This window comes from Sycon ciliatum, chromosome 8 (genome assembly GCF_964019385.1).
Source record: "Sycon ciliatum chromosome 8, ocSycCili1.1, whole genome shotgun sequence".
Taxonomy (NCBI): domain Eukaryota; kingdom Metazoa; phylum Porifera; class Calcarea; order Leucosolenida; family Sycettidae; genus Sycon; species Sycon ciliatum.
Window position 1 is genome coordinate 32,300,320 of NC_088650.1, and position 23,253 is coordinate 32,323,572.

The following is a 23,253-nucleotide window of genomic DNA, read 5'->3' on the forward strand; positions in this document are numbered from 1 at the left end:
CAAGTGAGAAACTAAAACTTTCGCTACAGATTAAATTTCGCTATTCTCGCGACCATCACACGTTAAGAAATGCATCACACATTCGCGAATATAAATCGCCGTAAACCTCTCCTACATTGATTGTAGACAGTACAAGATCCCGCTGAAGAGATAGAATCGCGAAAGGTTCTCATCGTGAACCAGCCCAATTTATGAAAACGCTAAATTAGCGCGCCAATATAAAGTTTAAACCTAAAATCAAAATTTGAATGAATAGTTATGCCTTGTGGGTCGTCTTCAAAGCTAACTTCAGGACAGGGAAGTCCTGCGACTCACAGTTCGGGTAGAGAATAGGAGTCAGAACAAGAAAAATACTGAAGGCCCTCGATAAGGATCAGAGTAAGAGAGATAGAAAGATAGGTACGGTAGAGAGAGAGACACAGGAGGAGAGAGGCAAGATACGACAGATGAAAGCAGTGATAAACAAGGGAAACATCAAGTGGAGCAAGAGGGCGAATCTAAACCACACAAGTCCTAGTATTAAAGGGTACAAAAGTGCATTCTTCACAGACAACCTACAATACAACAAAAGTACAAGCAGTGCAAAACTAGTGCAGCTTGAGCACTAAACAAGGATAAAAGGTGTAAAAAAAAAAGAGAGTAAATTATCGTGTCCGTTCCTGACGGGAATTCACGACGGCCGCTAACACCCAGTAAACCCTAGCGGCAAATGCAGCGCCTAACGGTAAGGGGATACGTCTCACAAAATAGAAAGAGAGACTAAATGTGCACCGGGCACAGCATGGACGAAGCTACAATTGTTGCGAAAAGGCATTGCTTAAATATAAATACTAAATAGACAAGTTTGCAGTGCGCTACCTGGATGCTGATCAACTGGGGTTCCTTCATGTCCACTACCATTGGCAAGAACAGCAAAGCCAGGATGAACACCAGCATCCTGCATTGTTAGGAGAGAGAGAGAGAGAGAGAGAGAGAGAGAGAGAGAGAGAGAGAGAGAGAGAGAGAGAGAGAGAGAGAGAGAGTGAGTGAGTGAGAGAGCGAGTGAGATAGAGTGTGTGTGTGTGTGTGTTAGAGAGAGAGAATGAGTGAGTGAGAGAGTGAGTGAGTGAGTGAGTGAGAGAGAGAGAGAGAGAGAGAGTGAGCGAGTGAGAGAGAGAGTGAGAGAGAGTGTGAGAAAGAGAGAGTGAGAGAGAGTGTGTGTGTGAGAGAGTGAGTGAGTGAGTGAGAGTACCGTAAAGTACCGCCAGAGCGCCCCACCATCTCGTCCTTTCGTGGCCACCTTGTGGAGGTGGATTCCTGTCTGCAGGTCATACGACACGGACCTTGTACTAACATTGAACATTGTGCAGTCAATCCGTACCCACTTTACCTTCGACCTCCACATAAAAGCATACCAAGTGTGACCTTAGTACACAAAGGTGCTCACATCGTACAAACTTAGTAACATTCTGCCATACGATTTTCTTCCCTTGGCTGTAAAATCAAGGTGGGGCGCTCTCGCGAGACGGGGCGCTCTGGCGGTACTTTATGGTATGTGTGAGAGACTGGCGCATACTGACAAAGGCTGGAAACACGTGACCCACATCTGTATCTACAATACCTTCAGACTAAGCTTTGCTGCTGGGTCCACAGTCACACATGATCAAAAGCCTGGCAGAAGGCAGTGAAATTGTGGCAATACCAGTATGCCAACTGGTCATCACAATACTTGCCTATAAGCATGCAGATGATGTTTATCCCCTGAGCTATGCTATACGCAGAACAGAACCCCACCTGACAATAATACCCAAGGCGCTTCACAAACCTAAACTTGGGTAAGAGCAACAGCAGTACCATGCTGTGTTTACCTGAATAGTGATGTTTGCCTGTGTTGCCTGTGTTGTCTGTGTTGCCTGTGTTGCATGCACCACTGGTCCAAGTGCATTCTCCGTCCGCCCAGGACTGGCGAACACCCTGGCCAAATACGGTGTAGAAGAATGCTCCAAACACGTAGAACACGTTCCGCCATTGGCGAGCTGTCCTGTCAGGCTATATGCACAACAGCAGCACAAGCAGCACAAGAAAAGCAGCAGAGACAGCCGCAGCAGCAGCAGCAGCACAAACAGTGGCAGCAACAGAAACAGCAGCAGAGCCAGCAGCAGAGACCGTGTATGTATGCATGACATATGCTGTAAATTGGTAACCAACGATTTTCTTCCAGATGGCGAGGTATCCGGATAAAAAAAGGAGCGGATAAGCAAGGTCTGACTGTAGTACTGTAGTATCAACTATCAAGCCAAAGCAAGCACTCACAACAGTACATACATGTTCTGCACTGTACAGGTACCATATTTTCCAGAGTACATATATACTGTAAGATATGTATATATAACGAGGAAGCAAATCTAACGTTTTAACGGATGACATTTCTTCGTTATAATAAGATCCGTTGAGGCCATACTGCTTCATATGCTGTGTGTGGATATGGCAGAATACTGCAAGATCGTTAACATATCTTCTCGTTAACCTATGAATTTTGGACAATCGTTAAATTTGCGACTCGTTATAATAACATGTCTTACAGTAAGCTGCAGTGAGTCATCATACCCGGGTGAGTATGATGCCTTGCCCTTACCTGGTACCACAGCTAAAACTATCTCCACTCTAAACTAGCAGAGGTACGGTCCGGGAACCCATGGTCGGCAGTCAAAACTCAGACTCTACCCAAAAACCCAAAACCCATTAGGTACGCAAATGCAGATAGGCGATCAAGCGCAAAGCAATGATGCAAGAAAGAATTAATTTCAGGTCATGTTGATTGCACGTTTGTTGAACAATTTTGTGTCTGGGGTTGCCATGGGAGTAGGAATGGACGAGCGGGTTCTGGGCCAGGGGGCGCCCGGGTCCCAAAAAATGGGGTATTATTGAAAAATGGGGTACTAATAGTACCCCATTTTTGCGGTGAAAATTATTTTTGGCCCGGTTTTTTTGCGGATAAAAATATGTACCAGGGGGTGCCCCTACCTCAAAAAAAAGGGGGGTATTATTGAAAATATGTATTGGGGTGTTATGCTCTACCCTAAACAATAAAGTAATATGGTGTCATCATTATGTAAGTATAAAAGGTGTGTTCTTGAATGATGATCCAGTCAGTTTCAAGTTGTTGTGGTGCAGTGAAAATGGATTCTGAATTTGAGATCCTGTATGCTTATGTACGTTCAAAGAAGCAATGTGTGCTGGAGGAAAAGAAGAAGAAGAAGAAGAAGGAGATAGAGGAAAGTGAAGAAGTGTGTTATCATCGTGAAGAACAAGTTGAGCATGCTGGTCATAGAGTTTGTTCTCAGTGTGGATTGGTAATGGCTGACATTTACATGCCCGAGGTAAAGTGGAGAGAGCGTTGTACTAGCATAAAGACCTACACGGATTCCGATCGCATTCAAGGTGTGAATCGTCATCTTGTACATTTTCTCAACAAGATCGACTTCACTTTACCGCATGCACAGTTTCACCCTGTTCAAGAGGCACTGCAAGCAATGAAGAAGTCCAGCAGCTATAAAAGCATGAACTATGCAATAGCATTATCGTGTATACTTCATGAGGATCATGATGCAGTGCGCACACTGCGATCTTCTTTACCGCGCAGTAATGTATCATGGTTGAGAAGCAGCCGCATTACACAACCTCTTCCATCATGTTTTCCACTGATGTTTCTTCTACATCTCATGGAACACATCAAGGGTCCTCTGTCCGCTAGACAGCTGAACACTCTGAAAGTTAATTTGTCCTTGATGTCACCTGCAGACCTGTCCATGATGCATCTTCTAATAGATGCCTATTGTTGGCATGACTACAGTCTGGATTATTTAGTAGATCACGTGACCTCTCTCCCACCTGATCTTGCCAACATACTCTATCAATTTACCAAGACTGCAGTACGTCATCGATGTTAGCAATGCGTTGGAGATTTACACTCTCGGGAACCTGTTCTGAGACATGGTCGAGACACGTTCAGTCATGACCGAGACATGTTCCGACAGGTCAAGTGCAAGTCGTGCTGTGATTGGTTAAATCTTATCATCTGCTCACCGTGTCCTCTGATTGGTTGATTCTTGAACAATTTCACCGTGTTCTCCAAGGTCGTCACCTCCCATAGGATGTTATTTCAAACTCGGCGGCGGTCAAAAGGGTATATATGTGCAAGCACAGTCCTCCATTCACTCACAACTGCCTTTGTTGTTTCGTTGCTCAAGCCTTCTCTCTCTCTCTCTCTCCCTCTGGATCTCACTGGATCTCTCGTGACTGATATCATGATGGCCACTGATGCTGTTGTTGCTGGTGAAGATGTTGTGGACTGTTTGGGTATTGACCCGTTCGCTATCAAGACGATAAAGAAACCCGGTCTCTACAAGCGACGTGCTAGCCGTAATCCGAATCTGGAGCCTCTGCCTAAGATCAAGATGCCATCTCCTCGTCCTACCATACTACCAGGTGTCGCCACCATTATTACGGATGGGGCAGCAGAGTGTGTTCAAGCAATGTACAGCAAGACCGCCCACGACTATCATGTTGCTCCTGGCACCGATTTCTACTATACGCGCGGTGATTTACCGGGCATGCTTGTCAATGGCACGGTATGTGAAGGACGCTTTGGACAACTTAAGCTGTACGTCCAGGCTTCACAAGACGATCTCATTCAATTCTTCCTGAAGACCTCAACACCTTTGAGACGTGCCGTGAGATCTCCACATATCAACAGGATACGGAGTAACATCTTCCCTGCAATGTACCAAGGGAAGAGTGTGACTGCTTTGTATCTCAAGCCAACCAAGGGTGTTCCCAACTTCCCGATGAACGAAGAGTGTCAGCTCTATCTGCATCCTTCCACTATATCTTTCAACAGGGAGAAGTGCGAATTCAAGGCATGGCTTTCGGCAATCCCCCTGATGTTTGTAGACTCACGGCTTTGTGAAAGGGATCACGACACCGTGCAAGACCTTCCCGAGGCTGAATTGACTCGACTGGTGATTGCATTCCTCAAGAAGTGGAGCACTGCTGACAACGTGACTGCTGACATTGCGTTTGACACAACGGTGGCGGCGGCAGCGTCTCTCCCTGACACCCTACCGGACAATTCACTGGACTTGAATCTGCTAAATGCTTAGTCATCTTACCACATTGATTGATCAGAAAGACTTTATATCCTAACCCTTTTTTTTTTTTTTTTTTTTTTTTTCATGCTCTCTCACTCTCTCTCTCTCTCTCTCTCTCTCTCTCTCTCTTGCTAACATATCATCGCTTCATTAGATTACCACTAGCACACATGAGTATCATAATGATTTATTTGAGAAAGAAAATATTTCCTATCATAATTAGAACAGTGTGTGTGTGTGTGTGTGTGTGTGTGAAGATGGCGTACTGGGCTACGCATTTCCATAGGAGTGATGAGGAGGAGACTTCCCTCAAGCACATGCAAAGCATGCGGAATGATATTACCGAAATACAATCAGTTGTGGGGAACGATGACACCGAAAACACCTTGGTTCATGATGTGGAGAAACTGAAAGAGGTGAAAGCCGATGAGAGCAAAGTGGAAGATGTGGAAAACAGATCTACGCGCTACACAGATCAAGCCATAGCAGCTGATGAGCTGCACGTGAAAACAGATGGATCCGTGTCCATGGATGCTAACCTCAACATGAACGAGCATTCCATCTGTAATTTGGCGTACGATGATAGTTCTTTGACATGTGCTGTCCCTGCCGGTTGGGTCAAGAATGAAATCCAACAAGCATCATCGAGATTGCAAACTGGTATGGACACTGTGCGCAAGATGAAAGGACCTCGTGGTGATCGGGGATTGGGATGGCTTAGCGGAGGTGGCATGCCACTGAACTCTGTAGGGAGAAATGGTGACTTCTATCTCGATGCAACCACGCTCATCGTGTACAAGAAATTCAGCTCGAAATGGAAGGCGTTTGGTCGGCTTCATGGATCAAGAGGTGAAGCTGGTCCACGTGGAGAACGTGGATTGATCGGTCCTGAAGGTGAGACTGGACCTAGAGGAGCTGATGGGCAAGGTGGTGAACGCGGTCAAAAAGGTGATCAAGGAATACCTGGTCCAGAAGGTCCCAGAGGTGAAGTTGGACCACGTGGAGAACGTGGATTGGTCGGGCCTGAAGGTGAGATTGGACCTAGAGGAGAAGATGGGCAAGACGGCCCACAAGGTGAACGTGGTGTGCAAGGTGATCAAGGAACCACAGGTCCCATGGGTCCCCAAGGAACCATCGGTCCAACCGGTCCTCCAGGAAACAGAGGTCCCGTGGGTCTCCAAGGAATCATCGGCCCCATAGGTCCTCAAGGAACCAGAGGCCCCATGGGTCCGCAATCAAATCAGAACCTATCCGATCCGTTTCATCTACTACCTCTCATTCGAAGAAACGCCTACCTCTACATATACTCTCATCCTAGCAGATTTGAATCCGTCACCAGGGTGAGCAGAAACAGATACAGAGGGATAAATCTCGTTGACATGAAGGACAAGAGAATCAACGTGAACAGCATCGACATGTTCCGAGACGATCACTTCTACCTCAACATTACACAACCCAGCGAAGTTTCCATTAGAGAACGATTCGTCAATCTGTTTCACGACAACATGTCTTTTGCAATGTTCCAAGTAATTCAAGTGGACGCACCTGACCCTAGAAACATGGCATTGAAGGCATTCGATATCGATACTGTCGGAAATTTCAGCTTGGATAGTTTGTACGTGTTGTTCACTGCCACCCACATAAGTGGCAACTACTTCACGCGTCCCGGCCATTCATCATTCAACATACCCGTTTCGTCTGTAGTCAGCCAATTATCGGCGGCTTTGGATAAACCTGTGTCGAGTATGACGGATCTCTTGGGTACAAAGTGTGTCATAAGTTACGCTCGGAATTCAGAAGGCCTATTCACTCTATACGTAAACTCCATTTTGATACATTCCAACTTAGACACTGTCCCATTTTCCAGGACCAATGGAATCGAAGATTGCAATTATAGTATTGGTGGTACTCAATTCTTCAACGGCACTTCATCAAAGTTGTTCTGTCATTTGCACTTTGCAGAGAGTTTATCTTCTCACACAATCCAGCGCATCCACACAGAACTCATGGCACACTACGATATATGAAAGTGCTACTTTGATTGTACATAATATATAGCACACATGCTACACTACATTCTTGAGATGAAAATGAAAAATAAAACCTATCTATAGTGAGTGTCATCACAACACCAGAATGTCTGTGATATTGACAGTGGCGAACAACACGTCGGGCGTGAGCAGGGGATTGCACAAACCGAACTTTACTCTAAATGTGAAGGAGCTCGATACGCGTGATAAAGTCCTGCATGTTGAATCGGCTCAGTTTGAAGTACACTTTGAGAACATAGACGAGGCAACGAACAAACTCTATGTGGTACATGGTGTAGAAGAAGAAGAAGAAGAGGATAGACTTTCCATCAAGACGGGAACATACAGCGATGTAGACGATTTGGTGTCTATTATCAATGCCACTCTGAAACGAGCAGGACACGGAGACATTGTGTTTTCCTACTCTCGTCACACCAGCCGCATAAGTGTCTCGGTACCCAGGAATAAACGGTGCTTGTTGAAGAAGGACTCACCCGCATTGGTGCTGGGTGTGGGCACTATTCTCAAGCCATACACGATCGAGGGATCTCACACGTTCCCGTTCGCTGTGGATCTGACGAAAGGCAGAAGACTTGTCCTGCTCTACACCGACCTCATTGGACCTGCTGTGGAGTACGAAGACAATACTGATTCGAGGGTGCTGAAGACTTTTCTTATTCAAACCCTCAACGGTTTGAATAACTACGTGTTCGGGAAAGAAGACAAACGACTGCTGCTTCCACACGAAAACGTGACTAGCATTTCGTTCTGGTTGAAATTCAACACCGGTGAACACATTACTTCCGGATATCCCGTCTACCTTGATCTTCGGATCACCAACACAACTACTTAGATGGATCTTCCAGATGTTCGTGTCCGTCACGTGCGTGACATGGTGGAGGATATAGCAAAACGAAAGAAATTGGAGAGCGAAAAGGTGCGTTGCCGGGAGAAGTACGTGATTTACAACACTGCAATCTTGTCCTTTCTCATACTCATTCAAACCATTCTCAACATTCTTCAAGGGAGTGGTGCCGTATCTGGAGAACATCGCATTCGAATCATCGCCATCAGTAGCACGATTATCGGCGTGATCATGGCATGCATTGGTAAACACGTTCTCGACACCAAACGTCAACTTATCACGTGTATCGAACAACTGCAGCAGATGGAGAGAGCTGAAGACTCGTTCATGTTGGAATTGGGCATTACTCTTGAAGATGGGAAGCTCACTAACGAGGAGCATCAACGATTGATATCGATGATGAACGACTTTCGCAAGACACTGGATATTGGATCTTTGAAAAAAATTCACCCCTATTATAATGTGACTCACAAGAATGGCACAGGAGATATACTCACCACAAGCTCCGGAGTCCTTCACGGGACTCCTGACCAACACGAAGATCGTTCAGAAGAACATCCTCGACAGGACGGAGAAGAAACTCTCGTTGCTTGAGGGTAGACGCGGAGTACGACTCTTTTCCACAGCAGATCGATCACCACCATCCCTGAACAATGAACTAGACATCTCGTCGCCGAATTTCATTGCTCTGGGGGAGAGCTATTTCATCGTGAAAATGCGCTATAGTGTCAAAAACAATCTCAATAACCAGCCTGGAGACTACACGCGATGGGTGTGCACCACGTCGCCAGCCTTTTCGTGGTTCAAGAACATTCGAGTGGAGATCAACGGAACAGAGGTCACGCAATCGAGTAAAGTTGCCGACATGCAAATGGTTCAGCATATCCTCAGTCTAATGGAAAGCAGCAGCGAACGCCTTCAGTACGTGGACTCGGATCTCTACGGTCTACAGAAACTGGATCCGCAAAGAGCATTGAGAGGTGTGGATTTAACACCCTATCAACTTGGTGTGAAGCGTAAGCATGGCTATGCCTTCGAAACAAACGCTGCAAACGCTAATGCAGCACAAGCACCGGATTTCGTCGATGATTTCACACTCAGGCGTGCACCCACCGTCGAGCTTGTCACCAACGAAGGCTTCTCCAACACGGTTCAGGAAAATGCACTTCGTGCAGCTGTTGGACGGTTTCAGTACAAGCTGAGACCCTTCCTACCGTTTTTCAATCAGGACGATGCTTGGTTACCCCCGGGTACACAGGTGAAGCTTCGCTTTGATCTGCCACAATCCGAGCTTTCCAGATACATCATGCTTAGCGATCAAGGCGGTGGTGCCAACAGTGCTCTGAGCGTCGGTGATATTGAGATCGATCTACTCCAATTGGACTTTGTGTACACTACCTATCGCATGGAACCCAATCTCACCGATCGTGTACGCCTTCCCAAACAACTCTATTTCCACACGTGGTGCCCTCGTCTCATACAAAAGAGCATTTCAGATGATGCTGGTACACTGGAACTGCTTCACAATGCGGACATTCCACGCAGGATGATCCTGTTCTTCACAGATTTGACTCATGGTACACAGCCAGCATTGGCTGGAGGTCAAGCATCGCATTCTTCGAACAGACTGGCCATGATTCATGCAAATCTCAGTCAACTTCGTGTCACTGTCAACGACCAGACGCTCTTTGACAACCCGCTCAAGTTCCAGTGGGATGTGAGTCGTAATACTGAAGGGCAATACTTCTACGATTACAACAAATCCTCCTACCTGCGTGGCTACAATCTGGTTCAAGACTTTTTCGGCAAGACGTATGGAACGCAAATCCCCATCACCGCTGCAGATTACTGCAATCACTACTTTATGGTGCCTATCAACTTGAATCTGGATCGGACCACAGACAATCCAAGATCGAGAGGAAATCTGTCCATCGACTATCAATTTAGCGACGTGACAAACGCCCCCGTGAGGAGACCTAGCGAAAATGGCGCCTCGATCAAAGTCAACCTTCTCTGCATGGACAAGTACTTGTACACCATGAGCAAAGATGAAGGTATCAAAGCCGATGTTGTATGAATTAATTCCGACCTAGTAGTAAAAGGGCATCATGGAAGGTGGTGACCTGGAGACCAGACATCGTGTCTACGGTGGTGATTTGAAAACATCGAGTCGACAACACGGTGGATTCTTCTGGAAAAAGAGCTTCTGGAAAAACCTAATCGGTGCTGGACCGGATGAGATGGAAAAACAGATGGCGGAACCCACGACAAAACAAGATGCAATGCAACGCGGTGGACTTGGACCCCTGGCTGCCATGGCAGGAATGACACTTCTTCCCATGCTTTTGGGGAGAGGAGAGTCCGGAGACATTGTGGAAACGCAAATGAAAACAGCTTACAACCCTGCCATGCACCGAGGAGGTCTAGCCATTCCACCAGGATTAGCCGCCAAGGCCATACCACTCCTGACGAATCTGGCTGCTCCCTTGGCCATGGGTACCATGGCATCACTGGGTGACAACGTAATGGATAAAATATTCGGCAGAGGAGTAAGGAAGGGAAGCTCAGCAGGTGCCATGAAGCGCACTAAAAGTCGTCGTCGTCGGCATGCACCGAAGAAGATTCGTCAACGAGCATCTCGAAAATCCAAGAAACCAGCTCGTCAAGTTCGCTCCAAAGGCCGCAGGGCACGAGGAATAAAGAAACAAGGAAGGGTATTGTTCAAAAAACTAGGACATCGTGCCCTCGACGAAGCTTCATCGTTCCTGTCTGCACCTCGTAGATCCCTAACCCGTCCTGAAACTCCATTTGCTCAAAAAATTCGACAGAACATTAACAGTGCAGGACCGTCTTCTATGAGTTCCGCTCACATCGGTCCATCCTACAACATCTGATCATGGACTTTATCTCGCTCCTTGAACAGGAAATCGGGAGGAAGAAAAAGACTAGTCCCGTAAGGAACGACGATGTTCCGACCACGGCCACTGCTCGACACGGGCTGCACATTCCTGGTCTTCAGTTCGAGTCTAAGGATTGGTTCACGGAAATCATTCCTGCTCTGAAATCCTGGGGTCAAAACGTATTGTTTCTGGGACAGAGCAACATGGGTAAATCCTACTTTCTCATCAAGCTCCTGAAACGTGTGCAACCTGAGCGTATAGTTGTCATCTCCAACACGCCGGCCGATCAGTATCGTCTCCCAAGCCTCAAATCCTTCAAGCATTACAGCACCATGCCCGAGTGTATCGAAGACATGGATCTCCAGCCTAACACCTATGTGATCATTGATGACATCAGAGTGATGGGTTTGAAGCACGGCAGTCAAAGAGAGTGTCTCTACAAGTTCTTCACCATGTACAGTCATCATCATAAGTTGAACGTGTTCTTTCTCTCTCAGAGCTTTGATAACATTAAGGACATGAAGATCAATGCAAACTTTATGTATCTATTTCGCTTCACTGATAAAAGCAATATCAAGCGTTATCTCAATACTCTGTTTGGTGGTCTGTGCACGAAGTCATCCATTATCTTTAGATTGTATGAGAAGTTATTGGCGGTGTGTCGCAGACCTATCCTAACCATTGATTGCTCTTCTAATCAGTACTACACGTATTGCGAAGACACTGCATTAAAGGTGACTTTTGAATAAAAACCTCGTTGATGTGCGTGTTTAGCCGAAAAGTTAGCCGAAAAGTTAGCCGAAAAGTTAGCCGAAAAGTTAGCCGAAAAGTTAGCCGAAAAGTTAGCCGAAAAGTTAGCCGAAACATTGAAAAAAAATTCCAATAATGAATAAGAATGGAGCATCTTACGGTGAAATTCTCAAATGGGCTACCGAGCAGTATACAGAGGGTGGGGTCCAGAAAGGGATCCTTCTCGATACCCAAGCGTAAAAGGTTGCAAACCTTGCAGTTTATGTCGAAACATCCTCAACACATCCTCAAGAAGAGAGTAAATTCGTGGGAAGTTCTCGGTATACCACCACTCATGCGGCAAAAAGGAGGTAATAACTACAATACCTACTTGAAAAGCGTCAAGAAAGTTCTTTCCCAAGTGCCAGATCACAGTTTGAGCACCTCCACCCTGTTGGAACTGCAAGCTGATCCGCGAGTAAAGCGTCTATATGACACCCACTTCAAAAACAATCCCGATCACATCAGTTACCCGTCTGTGAGAAATGTGATTGCATCCAACATACTCAACTATGATTCCACTACCGATCAAGTTCGCGATTCCGTTGCAGATGTCAGGAAGAAGAGAAAGGCACCTTTAACATCAGTGCCTTTCAATCTATTACAAGACCACGAATTTGACCGATGGATCCTACAAATCCTGGACAGTTTCCTCCGACATACAAATATACCGGCAACCTTTTTGAAGAGCAACTATTTCACAAGCCGATCACAACTGCTGCAACTCTACGATGAAGATCGACTGAGGTTCAGGAGTCGGGTGGAAGCGGCTGCGGATGCCCTGAAGACGCAGACGATGAACGACTACACTACTCTGGTCAACGAGACGAATCGCATCTACATGTCCAGGTACCCGTTTGCAACCATAGCGGGTGCGGTGGGAATCCACAAACATGTCGATGGATTCCTTCGATCAGAACGAAAGATTCATGAACTAGCCACCCTAGTGCTAGCTGTACCGGGATCGCAGCTCAAGTTTCAAGATCTCAACGATATGACTTCTACGTATGGTAGAACAACTGAAGCAAAATTGATCCATCCCGAGCATTTCATGATCAGAGCACAAAAGGTGATGGTGGACGATGCATCATTCATTCAAGAGGTTCTGAAGGATAAAAGCAGGATCACTCGTATCATCAAGGATATCCTGAGTGGACGTTCAATGTGATCACGTGCGCGAAAATTTTCAGGCTATGATCAAGAATGGACTACCCTCTCAGCAGTGCCGACATCAAAGGAAGATTGAATGGTGTCGGAGGGTTCGTGGGGTGTACAAGTTACGATCTCTTACCACCCTTGAACAATGGAGACTTTTGTATCGTCAACACCGACAACGTTCTACCGGTGTACGATGCACCGGAAGGTGGACATCATTGGTTGACCGTGTGTCGCGAGCAAAACGTGATCCTGGTTTTTGACAGTTTCGGACGCAGTCTATACACTATGGAGCAAGATTACACTGAACCTGCACTGTGCGATTTCTTTAAAGAAGCCTATGTAGACTGTAAGATCATCACCAACACCCAAGCCGTTCAAGACAGAAGCACAGCAGTATGTGGATGGTATGCCATATTGATGGGAAAGCTATTTTCCAAATATGGTCTGGATGAAGCACTTCGAATTTTCCGAAGAGTCTTCGATGAGGATGAAAAGCTGGAAAACGATCAACTGGTTCTCAGTTTAGGTGCCTTGCGAGGTGGTGGAGCCTTGTGGGATACGAAAGTGCAAAAAGCACTTCATGATGGAAGACAGAAGAAGAAGTCGCAGTCCACACCATTCCACACGCAACTGGCTAACGAATTGCACAAACCCAGACGAGTGCATTTCAAAAGACGCAAGGTGAAGAGCAGGTCTGTGGATCACATCTGGAGTGCCGATCTAGTGGATATGCAACGGTTTGCCCGAAGCAACAAGAACTATAAATTCCTGCTGACCGTCATCGATCTGTACAGTCGCTATGCCTGGGCAGTACCCCTGAAAACCAAAACTGGCTCTGCTGTCAGGGATGCATTCGACCTGATCCTGAAAACATCGAACAGGGTACCACAAAAACTATGGGTAGACGAAGGCAAGGAGTTCTACAATGCAACAATGAAGCAATGGGTCAAGGATCACAACATCATCATGTACAGCACCCACAACGAAGGAAAAGCCGTGGTGGTGGAACGCTTCAATAGAACACTGAAAGGCAGAATGTGGCGCCATTTCACGGAGAAAGCTACGACACAGTATCTTGACGTCCTTCCTCAGCTTATGGTCAAGTACAACAGCTCGAAACATCGCAGTATCGGCATGAGTCCCACGAAAGCTTCTCTTGATGGAAAACCAAAAGATGCAGACGTACACTCGAAGCAATCACCAGCTAAATTCAAAGTGGGTGATGATGTGCGTTTGGCTGTGGCTAAACGTCATTTCGAGAAAGGGTACACGCCCAACTGGACAGAGGAAGTGTTCGTGGTAAACGATGTCCTACCCACTGTACCTCACACCTATCGTGTTCAAGACCTGATGGGAGAAGTCATTCAAGGACAGTTCTATGGAGCTGAGCTACAACATGCCAGACACACAGGATTGAGATTCGATAAGGTGTTGAAATACAACAAGAACAGTCGGCTCGTCAAATGGAAGGGTTATCAAGACGAAAAATTCCATACCTGGTTAACAAAGAAGGATGTGAATGATCTCAAAAAGTATTAGCATTTCATATGTACAATGTAGCTCATGCTTTGGATTAACGTGAATATTATGAATCGCATAGTATTTACAATGTATTTCATGAGAAGATATGACATATGCTCTAGTATGTGTGGAAATCCCTCAGTGCTTTGGAATATCCTTGTGTCCGAATGCCAGGGTGTTGATACCATCCTCCAGAATGTAACGCTTACTGTCGAATCCACAGAGGGCAATCTTGTGTAGCTCCTCTCCGTGAATGCAATGTCGTCGACTTCGAAGAACATTCATTGTTCTCTTCAGCTGAGACTCCTCGACGAGACATGTTCGATAATCATCGACGGTTATGGTGTTTTTCAACACGCTTCTCTGCACACCTTTGGCACGCTTGCCATTGTCGTCGTTGTCTTCACAGCGGTATGCGTACATCTTGCTCCGCAAACCAATGAACTCCTTGATGGGTTTGCCACCTAGTTCGTCCTTGAACTTCCCTACCACCTTCTTGTTGACCGTGCTGTACAGGTGGTGGGATGGTGAATAGTTGGATGTGTCATAGGCTGTTATGTTGTTTGACATATCGGTGTACAGATCATCCGTTTGAATATGTACGATCAGACTATCAGTATCAGTGTAGAGCAAACGTACATTTTGTCCATAGCGGGGTAGGAGAACTTCATAGTAAAAGGAATACATCAAGTGCTTCGACAGATCGAGGATGGCTGTACCCACATAAATGGGTTTATTGAGAGTCACCTTTGTCTTGGCAAACTCGATTGCTATCAGATCGTTCTCAAAGGCTACACTGCGGATGTACGAAGGTTTGTTGATGCTTTTCTGGAGACGTGGTTTTTCATCCTGTTCACGAATGAGCTTGATGTTTACTCTGTTTCGAACGTTTTCCATGGTCTTGCCATATACAGCATTGTTCATCAACTACGATAAACAGGCATACAAAGAAAAGACAAGAAAAACAACAATAAGAAAACTGTTATCTTCAGGTCATTCACACTTCCAGTACATACTAGATCCCACACTATCGCTAAATACACACACACACACACACACACACACATGATGTGGAGTACCCACCTTATAGAAGTCTTTCTCGAAATCAGAAGTTGATAGCTTTCTCAGGTCAGTATTAGTGTCGATGTATGGCTTCATCCATGGATGTTGTGTGAAGGAGAGCACACGATGCACATCTGTAATCTCCACACCCAAGGACACATACTGCTGCAAGTTTCTGTAGTGCAGAACATAGTGCTCTTTCGGTAGTAGATTTGGTACCAGTTTCTTCGCTTCCAAACCGGTCACCTACAAGAGTACAGTATAGATATACACAAACCTTAGAAGATTAATACAAGCATATCCACCAGATAGACCATGACTTACCATTAGTTTCTCTGCCATGTGGGTCTGATATGGAGAAAGCATATCTCGTGTCACCTTCATCTTCTCAGGAGCCAACGGATAGTCATTCATCATGTCATGCACACCATCTGGAATCCTTAAATCGCACTCCACCATGTATCCCGTCGAAGAGTCCATTGGATGATCGAGTACCGTCTCCAGAAGATCATCCGTCACTGCTTCAAAGCAGAAGTCCGACACGGGCAAGGGTTGAGACATGGCCCATCCATATAGATTGTTCGCATCTAAATATTGGATGAAGCTTGACGGCTCGTCTGGATTGTACTCCGATAGATATCTGTTGTTGGCGGTGGCGTGTCTAGCGGACACCATGCTTATGCCACCTCTTTTGCCATGCTCAATGAAGTTGAACATGTCAATGTCGGAAATGAGATGAAGGGACACCTTCGTCATTTTCAGCAGCGAATCCCAGGCAAATCCCGGTAAGGTGAGGTAATTAGCGGGATCCAATCCATAGGTTGCGTGAGCAGTTCTTCTGAAGTTTTCGAAAACGTCAGCCAACAGCAGCACATCAGTCTCCAGGTAGAGGTCGTGATAGTCTCCTAGATCTTCACAGTCAAACACAGTCCATACTGTTTGCGCATAGGCATAGTCTTCATCACTGATACCCTAGGGAATAGAAAATGTACACCAAAAAGAAAAACAAATCAACGAACTTATTTTAGTAGTTCGCCCACACAATCAATTATTTAGTATGAAGCTGTAGGAAGCGTTCAAACACATCTTGAATTATTTTAGTACTTCGAAGTAAGATGGTGAAAAAAGAAAGAGAGAAAGATCTACTATATCTATCACACTACTCACCGTGTTCGTTAGCGTTGAGTGGAATGCATCCTTGGGTGGTAGACGCGTTTCTTCGAATTGGTCGTACGACCCCATATATTCATACGGGTAGACACCCTTTCGTGTCAACAGTTTGCGTTCATCCTCGTCTGGAAATCGTGCGGATAGAAGGGCGAATGCATCTGGTGGTGTGGCCGAAACCAACCGGTCTAGGGAGGTGTTCAAGAATGCCAGGCTGTCGATGAACTGGAACTGTCTCCATCCGAATGTGACATATTTTTCACTGTTGATGGGAATCACTTTGATAGCACCGAGACGCTTGGTCTGAGAAGAAAGAAAAAGAGGAGACACAGTTTTAAGGTGCAGCTGTAAAGATGAATATCAATCATATAAACGTGAATATGAGTACCAACATAGTAATGATCTTCCTTCTTAGAAAAACATCATGATCCACGCACACGCACACACACACACACACACACACACACACACACACACACACACACACCACGCATATGTAACGTACCCGTTCTTGTCCTTTCTCGTTCACATACGTAATCTCATCAGTGGACGTTCTCCCAATGGCAGATATGATGTGATGAGAATCGTATCCCTTCAAGTTATGAAAGATCACAGGAATCTTGATCTTGAACGGCTCAATCCGCATGTTCAGGTTACAATGGTTGTGTGCTGCACCACGGTAAGCACCGGTGATGTGACAGTGGTCACGTACACGATCGCTACCCAACGCTTCACCACAGATCCAACAGGAGACTACCGTTTCAAATTCACGTTGCTGACTTTCTGAAATGATCATTTGACCAGCATTACATGCTAGAAGCTCATCACGGATAGTCTCCTCCTCTTGCTCAAGTGACAGCAGAAAACAGAACATAGAATCTTCTCCACGGTAGAAGAAACGGTTCGTGACGACGCCATCAGATCGTACTACAATGTACGAACAGGAACAGGCTACATGCTTGTTCTTTTGGAATGTCGAATGACCGATTTTCTTGTCAGCGGACAGAGGTTCTATGAAGGCCTCACAATCGGCATAGATCACCTGCATTTGAGAGAGAGAGAGAGAGAGAGAAGTAGGAATAGCAGCAGGGACAACATCGAGTAAAACAGCGGAAAAGACAGATAGAGAATTAGGAATAGCTGCAGAGACAACACCGAGTAAAACAGCAGAAAGGTGAACAATCAGAGTCAAGAAACATGTGCAGGAAAGAAAAGAAAAGAAAAAAAAAAAAAAAAAAAAAAAAAAAAAAAAAAAAAAAAAAAAAAAAAAAAAACAGACCACAGTGTGTTCACCTTGATTAAATGTTCTACTTACAAATGGGGCTTGAAGCTGCTTGTTCACATTCCTGAACATCACTCTATCGCCAGCCTTTGGCATCTTCACCGTGGCTTCAGGATGTTCACTGCAGTACATCATATGATTATTCAATGCCTTCTCCGTGACGTGTGTTGAGAGACATCTGAAGCAGACGAAATGTGCTCGACGTGCTCCAGTAGCAACAAGACGACTGAATGATTTTATCCACACCCAGTGCTGCACCTCCACGTCATTGCGTTCGTCTTGGATGAGCAATACATTGATGGCGGACTGCGGATGCTGAGAAATTCTTAACGGATATATGACTTTCTCTTCATATCCGAAGACGTTGATGTAAAGACCGTCGTTCAGTCTTTCGATGACTGGTATGTCTTCCAGTTTTGCTGGAAACTCGATGCCGCTCACATCCACAGTATCCGCATGTTCTGCGTACGACGATTGACGACATGGATGAGACTTGTCTGCCGAAAATTTAGCAGCCAGTATTGACCATCTAAAGTACGGATGACATAAGACATGGACAGGCGTCATACAGTTCAATCCATACACCGTATCACCACACTGAAACCCCACTGCTATACTTACAGTAAACACTTGTTGTCAGTGTTCTGCACGTTAACAATGGCCTTCTTCGACTTCAACTCCGGTGGCAAGGGGATGTACGAACTTCCTCCAAGTACACAGTAGCGTGACATTTCGATGTGTAAACAGGAAATCCGTTCAACTACCCAACCTGATCCATGACGAACGAAATCATCAAGACGAGCGTTGATCTGAGCAATCATCCTACTGAGAAGGTCCCTCAGCTCCATGGTGTTGAGCACCAGCGTTGTACTCGATCGGAAGAAGAATGTGTTGGAAACCATTTGTCCTGTAGCAGGATTCAGCTTCTGCATCACCACCTGAACTACCAAAGAACACTTGTACTGACCCCATTGCTCAATATTCTCTTCAAGAAGCAGCTCCAGCGACGGTAGAACATGAGAGAAAAACTTTAGTACATCTGCAAACTCTTGATCAGGACAATAACTAAAGAATTGCAACAGATCAGATGATCTCACTACATCAAAAGACTGACGAGGTTTCTTCCGAATGGGTTCCATCCTGAGCAGGGGTGGTGGCGGACAACCACACAATGGCTTGACAAGGTACCGAGGATCTATTTTTATAGGGTTTTCGTAATAGTTGAATTCGGAATAACTGGTTGTTTTTCAATTAACCAATCCACTCATCTCCCGCTGGAAACAATTAACCACTTACCGCACTTCCCGCTGAAAACATGTGACCAATTAGCGCACTTCCCGCTGAAATCACATTCATCCTTTTATCGCGCATTGACCCATGTTCCACACTTCACAGTGAAATCAGTGCTGCAATGATGTACTGTGACGTCAATGCATGGATGCATGATCTGTGCATCTGAGGTCAAGATGAATCCGGTATTCCAGCAGCTAAAAGTTCGAGAAAGAATTGTTGTATGTCGAAAAGAATTATACGAGAGGAAAGCTAGAAAAATTCTACACCTCATGGACCTTTCGATTACGGACATAGATGGAAAACTAATTGACTTATGTCAATGGAAAGATTCCAAACCCGAACCAAAAAAGACACGACATGTCGCGAGCAACGTTTTGGTTTTTGGCGCGCACCGTGTTCACCGTGTTCTCCAAGGTCGTCACCTTCCCGGAGGCGGGACCCGGCGGGACGGGACTTGGCGGGACCTATAAAACCTGATATAATTTCATTTTTGGTTCACAATTCATTTTTGAGTCCATTGGATGATCGAGTACCGTCTCCAGAATTTCTCTCTCTACCAGATCAAAGATGTCGGCCTGGTCAACATCCGAACCGTATGTAGAGAAGTTTTATTTATTTTCTTGTAGTAATAAAGATGAATTAACCGTTCGGTTACTCACCGATCTGGGTACAGCTTACGAGCTAAGACCCATGCTTCTTCACCCGGATCGGACGGACTTGACTCCCATGGAGATTGCACAGTATCTGTGCAGGGTGTCGACGCGCGTTCTCGTGAGCGGTGAGAAACACCAGCGTCTACCGAAGATCGTTGTTGATGGTGTAGAGGATTATGGATCATCATCATGGAGAGATACGGGCAGACTGCTCCGCTGCTGGGACGACGGACGAAGATCGATGTACAACGTGATGAAGGTTGCAGGTGTTCTGGATATTGTCGAAGAGACGTTTGCAAATGGAGAGCAGATCGAAGCTCAGGAACTCATCCGTGTCATCAAGGATCTCAACGATCGCAAGGTCTTTCGAAAAGACGGGGATTCACAAGCGACGACGAAATCTGTCCGCCTCTCAGTGATGTCGACGAGGATAACCTGTGTTGTTGCGCGTGTCGGCACGATCGACATCGACGATGAAGGATATCCTAAGAAGATGCCGGAAGTCTCGTGTGATTATGTAGTAAGCCGGAAGCGTAAGGCCGATGATGACCTGGATGAACCAATTGTGACGATTCAGGCTTCGAATACAGCTCCAATCATCGAAGTTTCCAGGAAGCGCTCCTGGGTAGTACCTTCTCAAGATATCTTTGATTGCTAGACTCTCTCTCTCTCTCTCTCTCTCTCTCTCTCTCTCTCTTCCTACCAGGCGTGAGCCATCCCCTGGGTGAACAAAATGGGTGCTATCTTCTCTCTCTCTCTCTCTCTCTCTCTCTCTCTCTCTCTCTCTCTCTCTCTCTCTCTCTCTCTCTCTCTCTCTCTTCCTACCAGGCGTGAGCCATCCCCTGGGTGAACAAAATGGGTGCTATCTTCTCTCTCTCTCTCTCTCTCTCTCTCTCTCTCTCTCTCTCTCTCTCTCTCTCTCTCTCTCTCTCTCTCTCTCTCTCTCTCTCTCTCTCTTCCTACCAGGCGTGAGCCATCCCCTGGGTGAACAAAATGGGTGCTATCTTCTCTCTCTCTCTCTCTCTCTCTCTCTCTCACTCTCTCTCTTCCTACCAGGCGTGAGCCATCCCCTGGGTGAACAAAATGGGTGCTATCTTCTCTCTCTCTCTCTCTCTCTCTCTCTCCGGAAAATGATCCGAAAAATTGAAATTACAAGTCAAAATACTGCAAAACTATGAGTTCTGATTAATATAAAATTGGAAAAAGTGAGATAACATTGACATTTGAAATAGTAATATTTTAGACATCGGAATGCAATATTATGATGTAGGGTAGGACATATTACCCACACCCTAAAAATCAAAATTAATGATACATGTAGAATTCCAAATCATGACACCATATTACCTTATTGTTTAGGGTAGAGCATAACACCCCAATACATATTTTCAATAATACCCCATTTTTTTTTTTTAGGTAGGGGCACCCCCTGGCACATATTTTTATCCGCAAAAAAACCGGGCCAAAAATAATTTTCACCGCAAAAATGGGGTACTATTAGTACCCCATTTTTTCAATAATACCCCATTTTTTGGGACCCGGGCGCCCCCTGGCCCAGAACCCGCTCGTCCATTCCTACTCATGGGCAGCTGCGTGGCTCGAAAACTCCGTATGGCAGAACACGGACCCGCATGCAGTCTACGTAAGACTTTCCGTGGATCAACTACGGCCTTTACTAACATAGGTACGTACGTGTAGTTCCCAATTCTTCATTCCACTTGGCTTGAGCGAAGACTAGCCAAGCTTACTTGGTGGTGTCAACGCGAAAAAGCTGATAACAATGCTCGAAGTGAGTACATAATGCCGAACCTCTCTATTGAATTTCCAAGTACTGTACCTGGTACTGTACTTACAGTACTGTACCAGGTACTGTACCTGGTACTGTACCTGGTACAGTACCAGGTACTGTACCAGGTACAGTACTGTAAGTACTGTAAGACCAGATATTTTAACGTCAATTAAAGTTAACGATCTCCGGATTTGTGTGGGTTAGCGAGGTGAAATTCTGACGAATTCCGTCTCAAAACCGGCAAATGACTGTACATGTACATATCGTTTTCAACATAACGACCTTTAAATCCGTGAAATCGTTAGAGTTAAATATTCGTTAACATTGCTGGTCTTACAGTAGTCCACATCCACACTGCGTTAAAAGCAACTGTCTGCAAAGTTACGTTGAAGACCACTCGACAAAAATCTGTTCACACACGATATGCAATGTGCGTGATGTGATGCACTGTTTACGTTCCCCCGAGGAGCGTGTCATAATTATTTCAACTCCACATTTCCGAGCGACTTTTGAACATTTTCTGCCGATCTGAACACACCTTGAAATTTTCGTTCTCAATTTGTGGTGATATTGCAATGAAATCTTTCTTTGCCGACATGGATCGTCAAGCCCGTGACAGGCGTCGGTGGAAAGTTGCCGCAGCCCTTGCCATTCCTAGTTCTACTGGTGGCCCTGTGACACAACAGCTTCGCCTTAGAACTATTTGTTAGAACTATTTGTTAGAACCTTTTGGGAATGCTGAGAATTCACTGCATTTGTGGATTCCAGTTTCGTTTCACCTATTTCTGGGAGAGCAGCTGTTGCGGACAGCAGCCCATCAACAAAATGAATACGCTACATGTGCCGGGTTTTGGGAGACGGAGGTACTGGGCAATTGGGAGAGAGCCAGACTGGAGTCGAGGCAATATTGGATTGGCCAATGAAGGACACATTTCGGAATGAGAAAACGAACGTTCTTCCACCTTGTGCAGCACTACGGTCATTTGATAGAGCGAGCCACAACTCACCTACAACGAACAACCCCAGTCATCAAGCGCTTGGCAATAGCGCTGTACTTCCTGGCACACGCTGAAACCTACTCCAAAATTGCTGGATGGTTCCAGATCTGCACCAGTACAGTGGCCAGGCCAGCATTGAGACAGACTAGGTGGGACCAATCACAGGGGACAGTATAATCTTTCCCGTGAGACGACAGTCGAACCGTAGCATGCGTGAATTCGAGGCGTGGTCCAATCTTCCCTTCCATACGGGTGCATTGGATGGAACCTTTATAAAAATACAAAAGCCGGAAGAGTACGGTGCCACGTATTGCTGCTACAAGGGCTTCTCAGCTATCCTATTGATGGCATGCGTTGACAGCAAAGGGTGCTTCATGTTTGTGTGGATATCGGAGCTGAAGGAAGTGTCGGTGATGCTGGAGTGTTCAATAACAACCAACTGAAAGCCCATACCATCAATAACGTATGGCTGTTGGGCACCAACTCAACGACGGCAACCGTACCCCGCTAAACAAGGAAATGCCATACAGCATGTCAGCCAATTCACGTATCTTGGCTCAGTTCTAACACCAGACAGACTATGTCATACTGATGTGTAGCTGCTGCATCCAAGGCCT

The 23,253-nt window shown here is 45.8% G+C and overlaps 2 protein-coding genes across 4 annotated transcripts in view; both read right to left on the bottom strand.

Moving 5' to 3' along the window:
- Window positions 1-1,941: 1,941 nt before the first annotated feature.
- Window positions 1,942-23,253, bottom strand: part of LOC135822812 (uncharacterized) — a 29,798-nt gene continuing 8,486 nt past the window's right edge. For all 3 annotated transcript variants that reach the window (XR_010554545.1, XM_065335644.1, XM_065335643.1), the window contains one exon: window positions 1,942-2,028. Coding sequence is in view for 2 of the 3 variants with exons in the window: in XM_065335644.1 (XP_065191716.1) it covers window positions 2,024-2,028 (5 nt within the window). In the remaining variant the exon portion in view is untranslated. The remainder of the gene's footprint in view (window positions 2,029-23,253) is intronic.
- LOC135822800 (uncharacterized) lies at window positions 14,344-21,323 on the bottom strand. The gene is made up of 6 exons (XM_065335626.1): window positions 17,937-21,323; window positions 17,127-17,663; window positions 16,622-16,924; window positions 15,779-16,426; window positions 15,476-15,700; window positions 14,344-15,319 (listed from the first exon to the last, which is right to left on the bottom strand). The coding sequence occupies exons 1-6, from the start codon at window positions 18,468-18,470 to the stop codon at window positions 14,531-14,533; spliced, it is 3,036 nt and encodes a 1,011-aa protein (XP_065191698.1). The 5' UTR covers window positions 18,471-21,323; the 3' UTR covers window positions 14,344-14,530.

Excerpts from the sequence above, each read along its gene's own strand:
- LOC135822800 (XM_065335626.1), bottom strand. The coding sequence starts at position 18,470 with ATGACGCCTGTCCATGTCTTATGTCATCCGTACTTTAGATGGTCAATA. Across the intron at positions 16,925-17,126 it reads ACGAGAAAGGACAAGAACGG|ACCAAGCGTCTCGGTGCTAT; the intron begins GTACGTTACATA and ends CTTTCTTCTCAG. Across the intron at positions 15,701-15,778 it reads ACATGGCAGAGAAACTAATG|GTGACCGGTTTGGAAGCGAA; the intron begins GTAAGTCATGGT and ends GTACTCTTGTAG.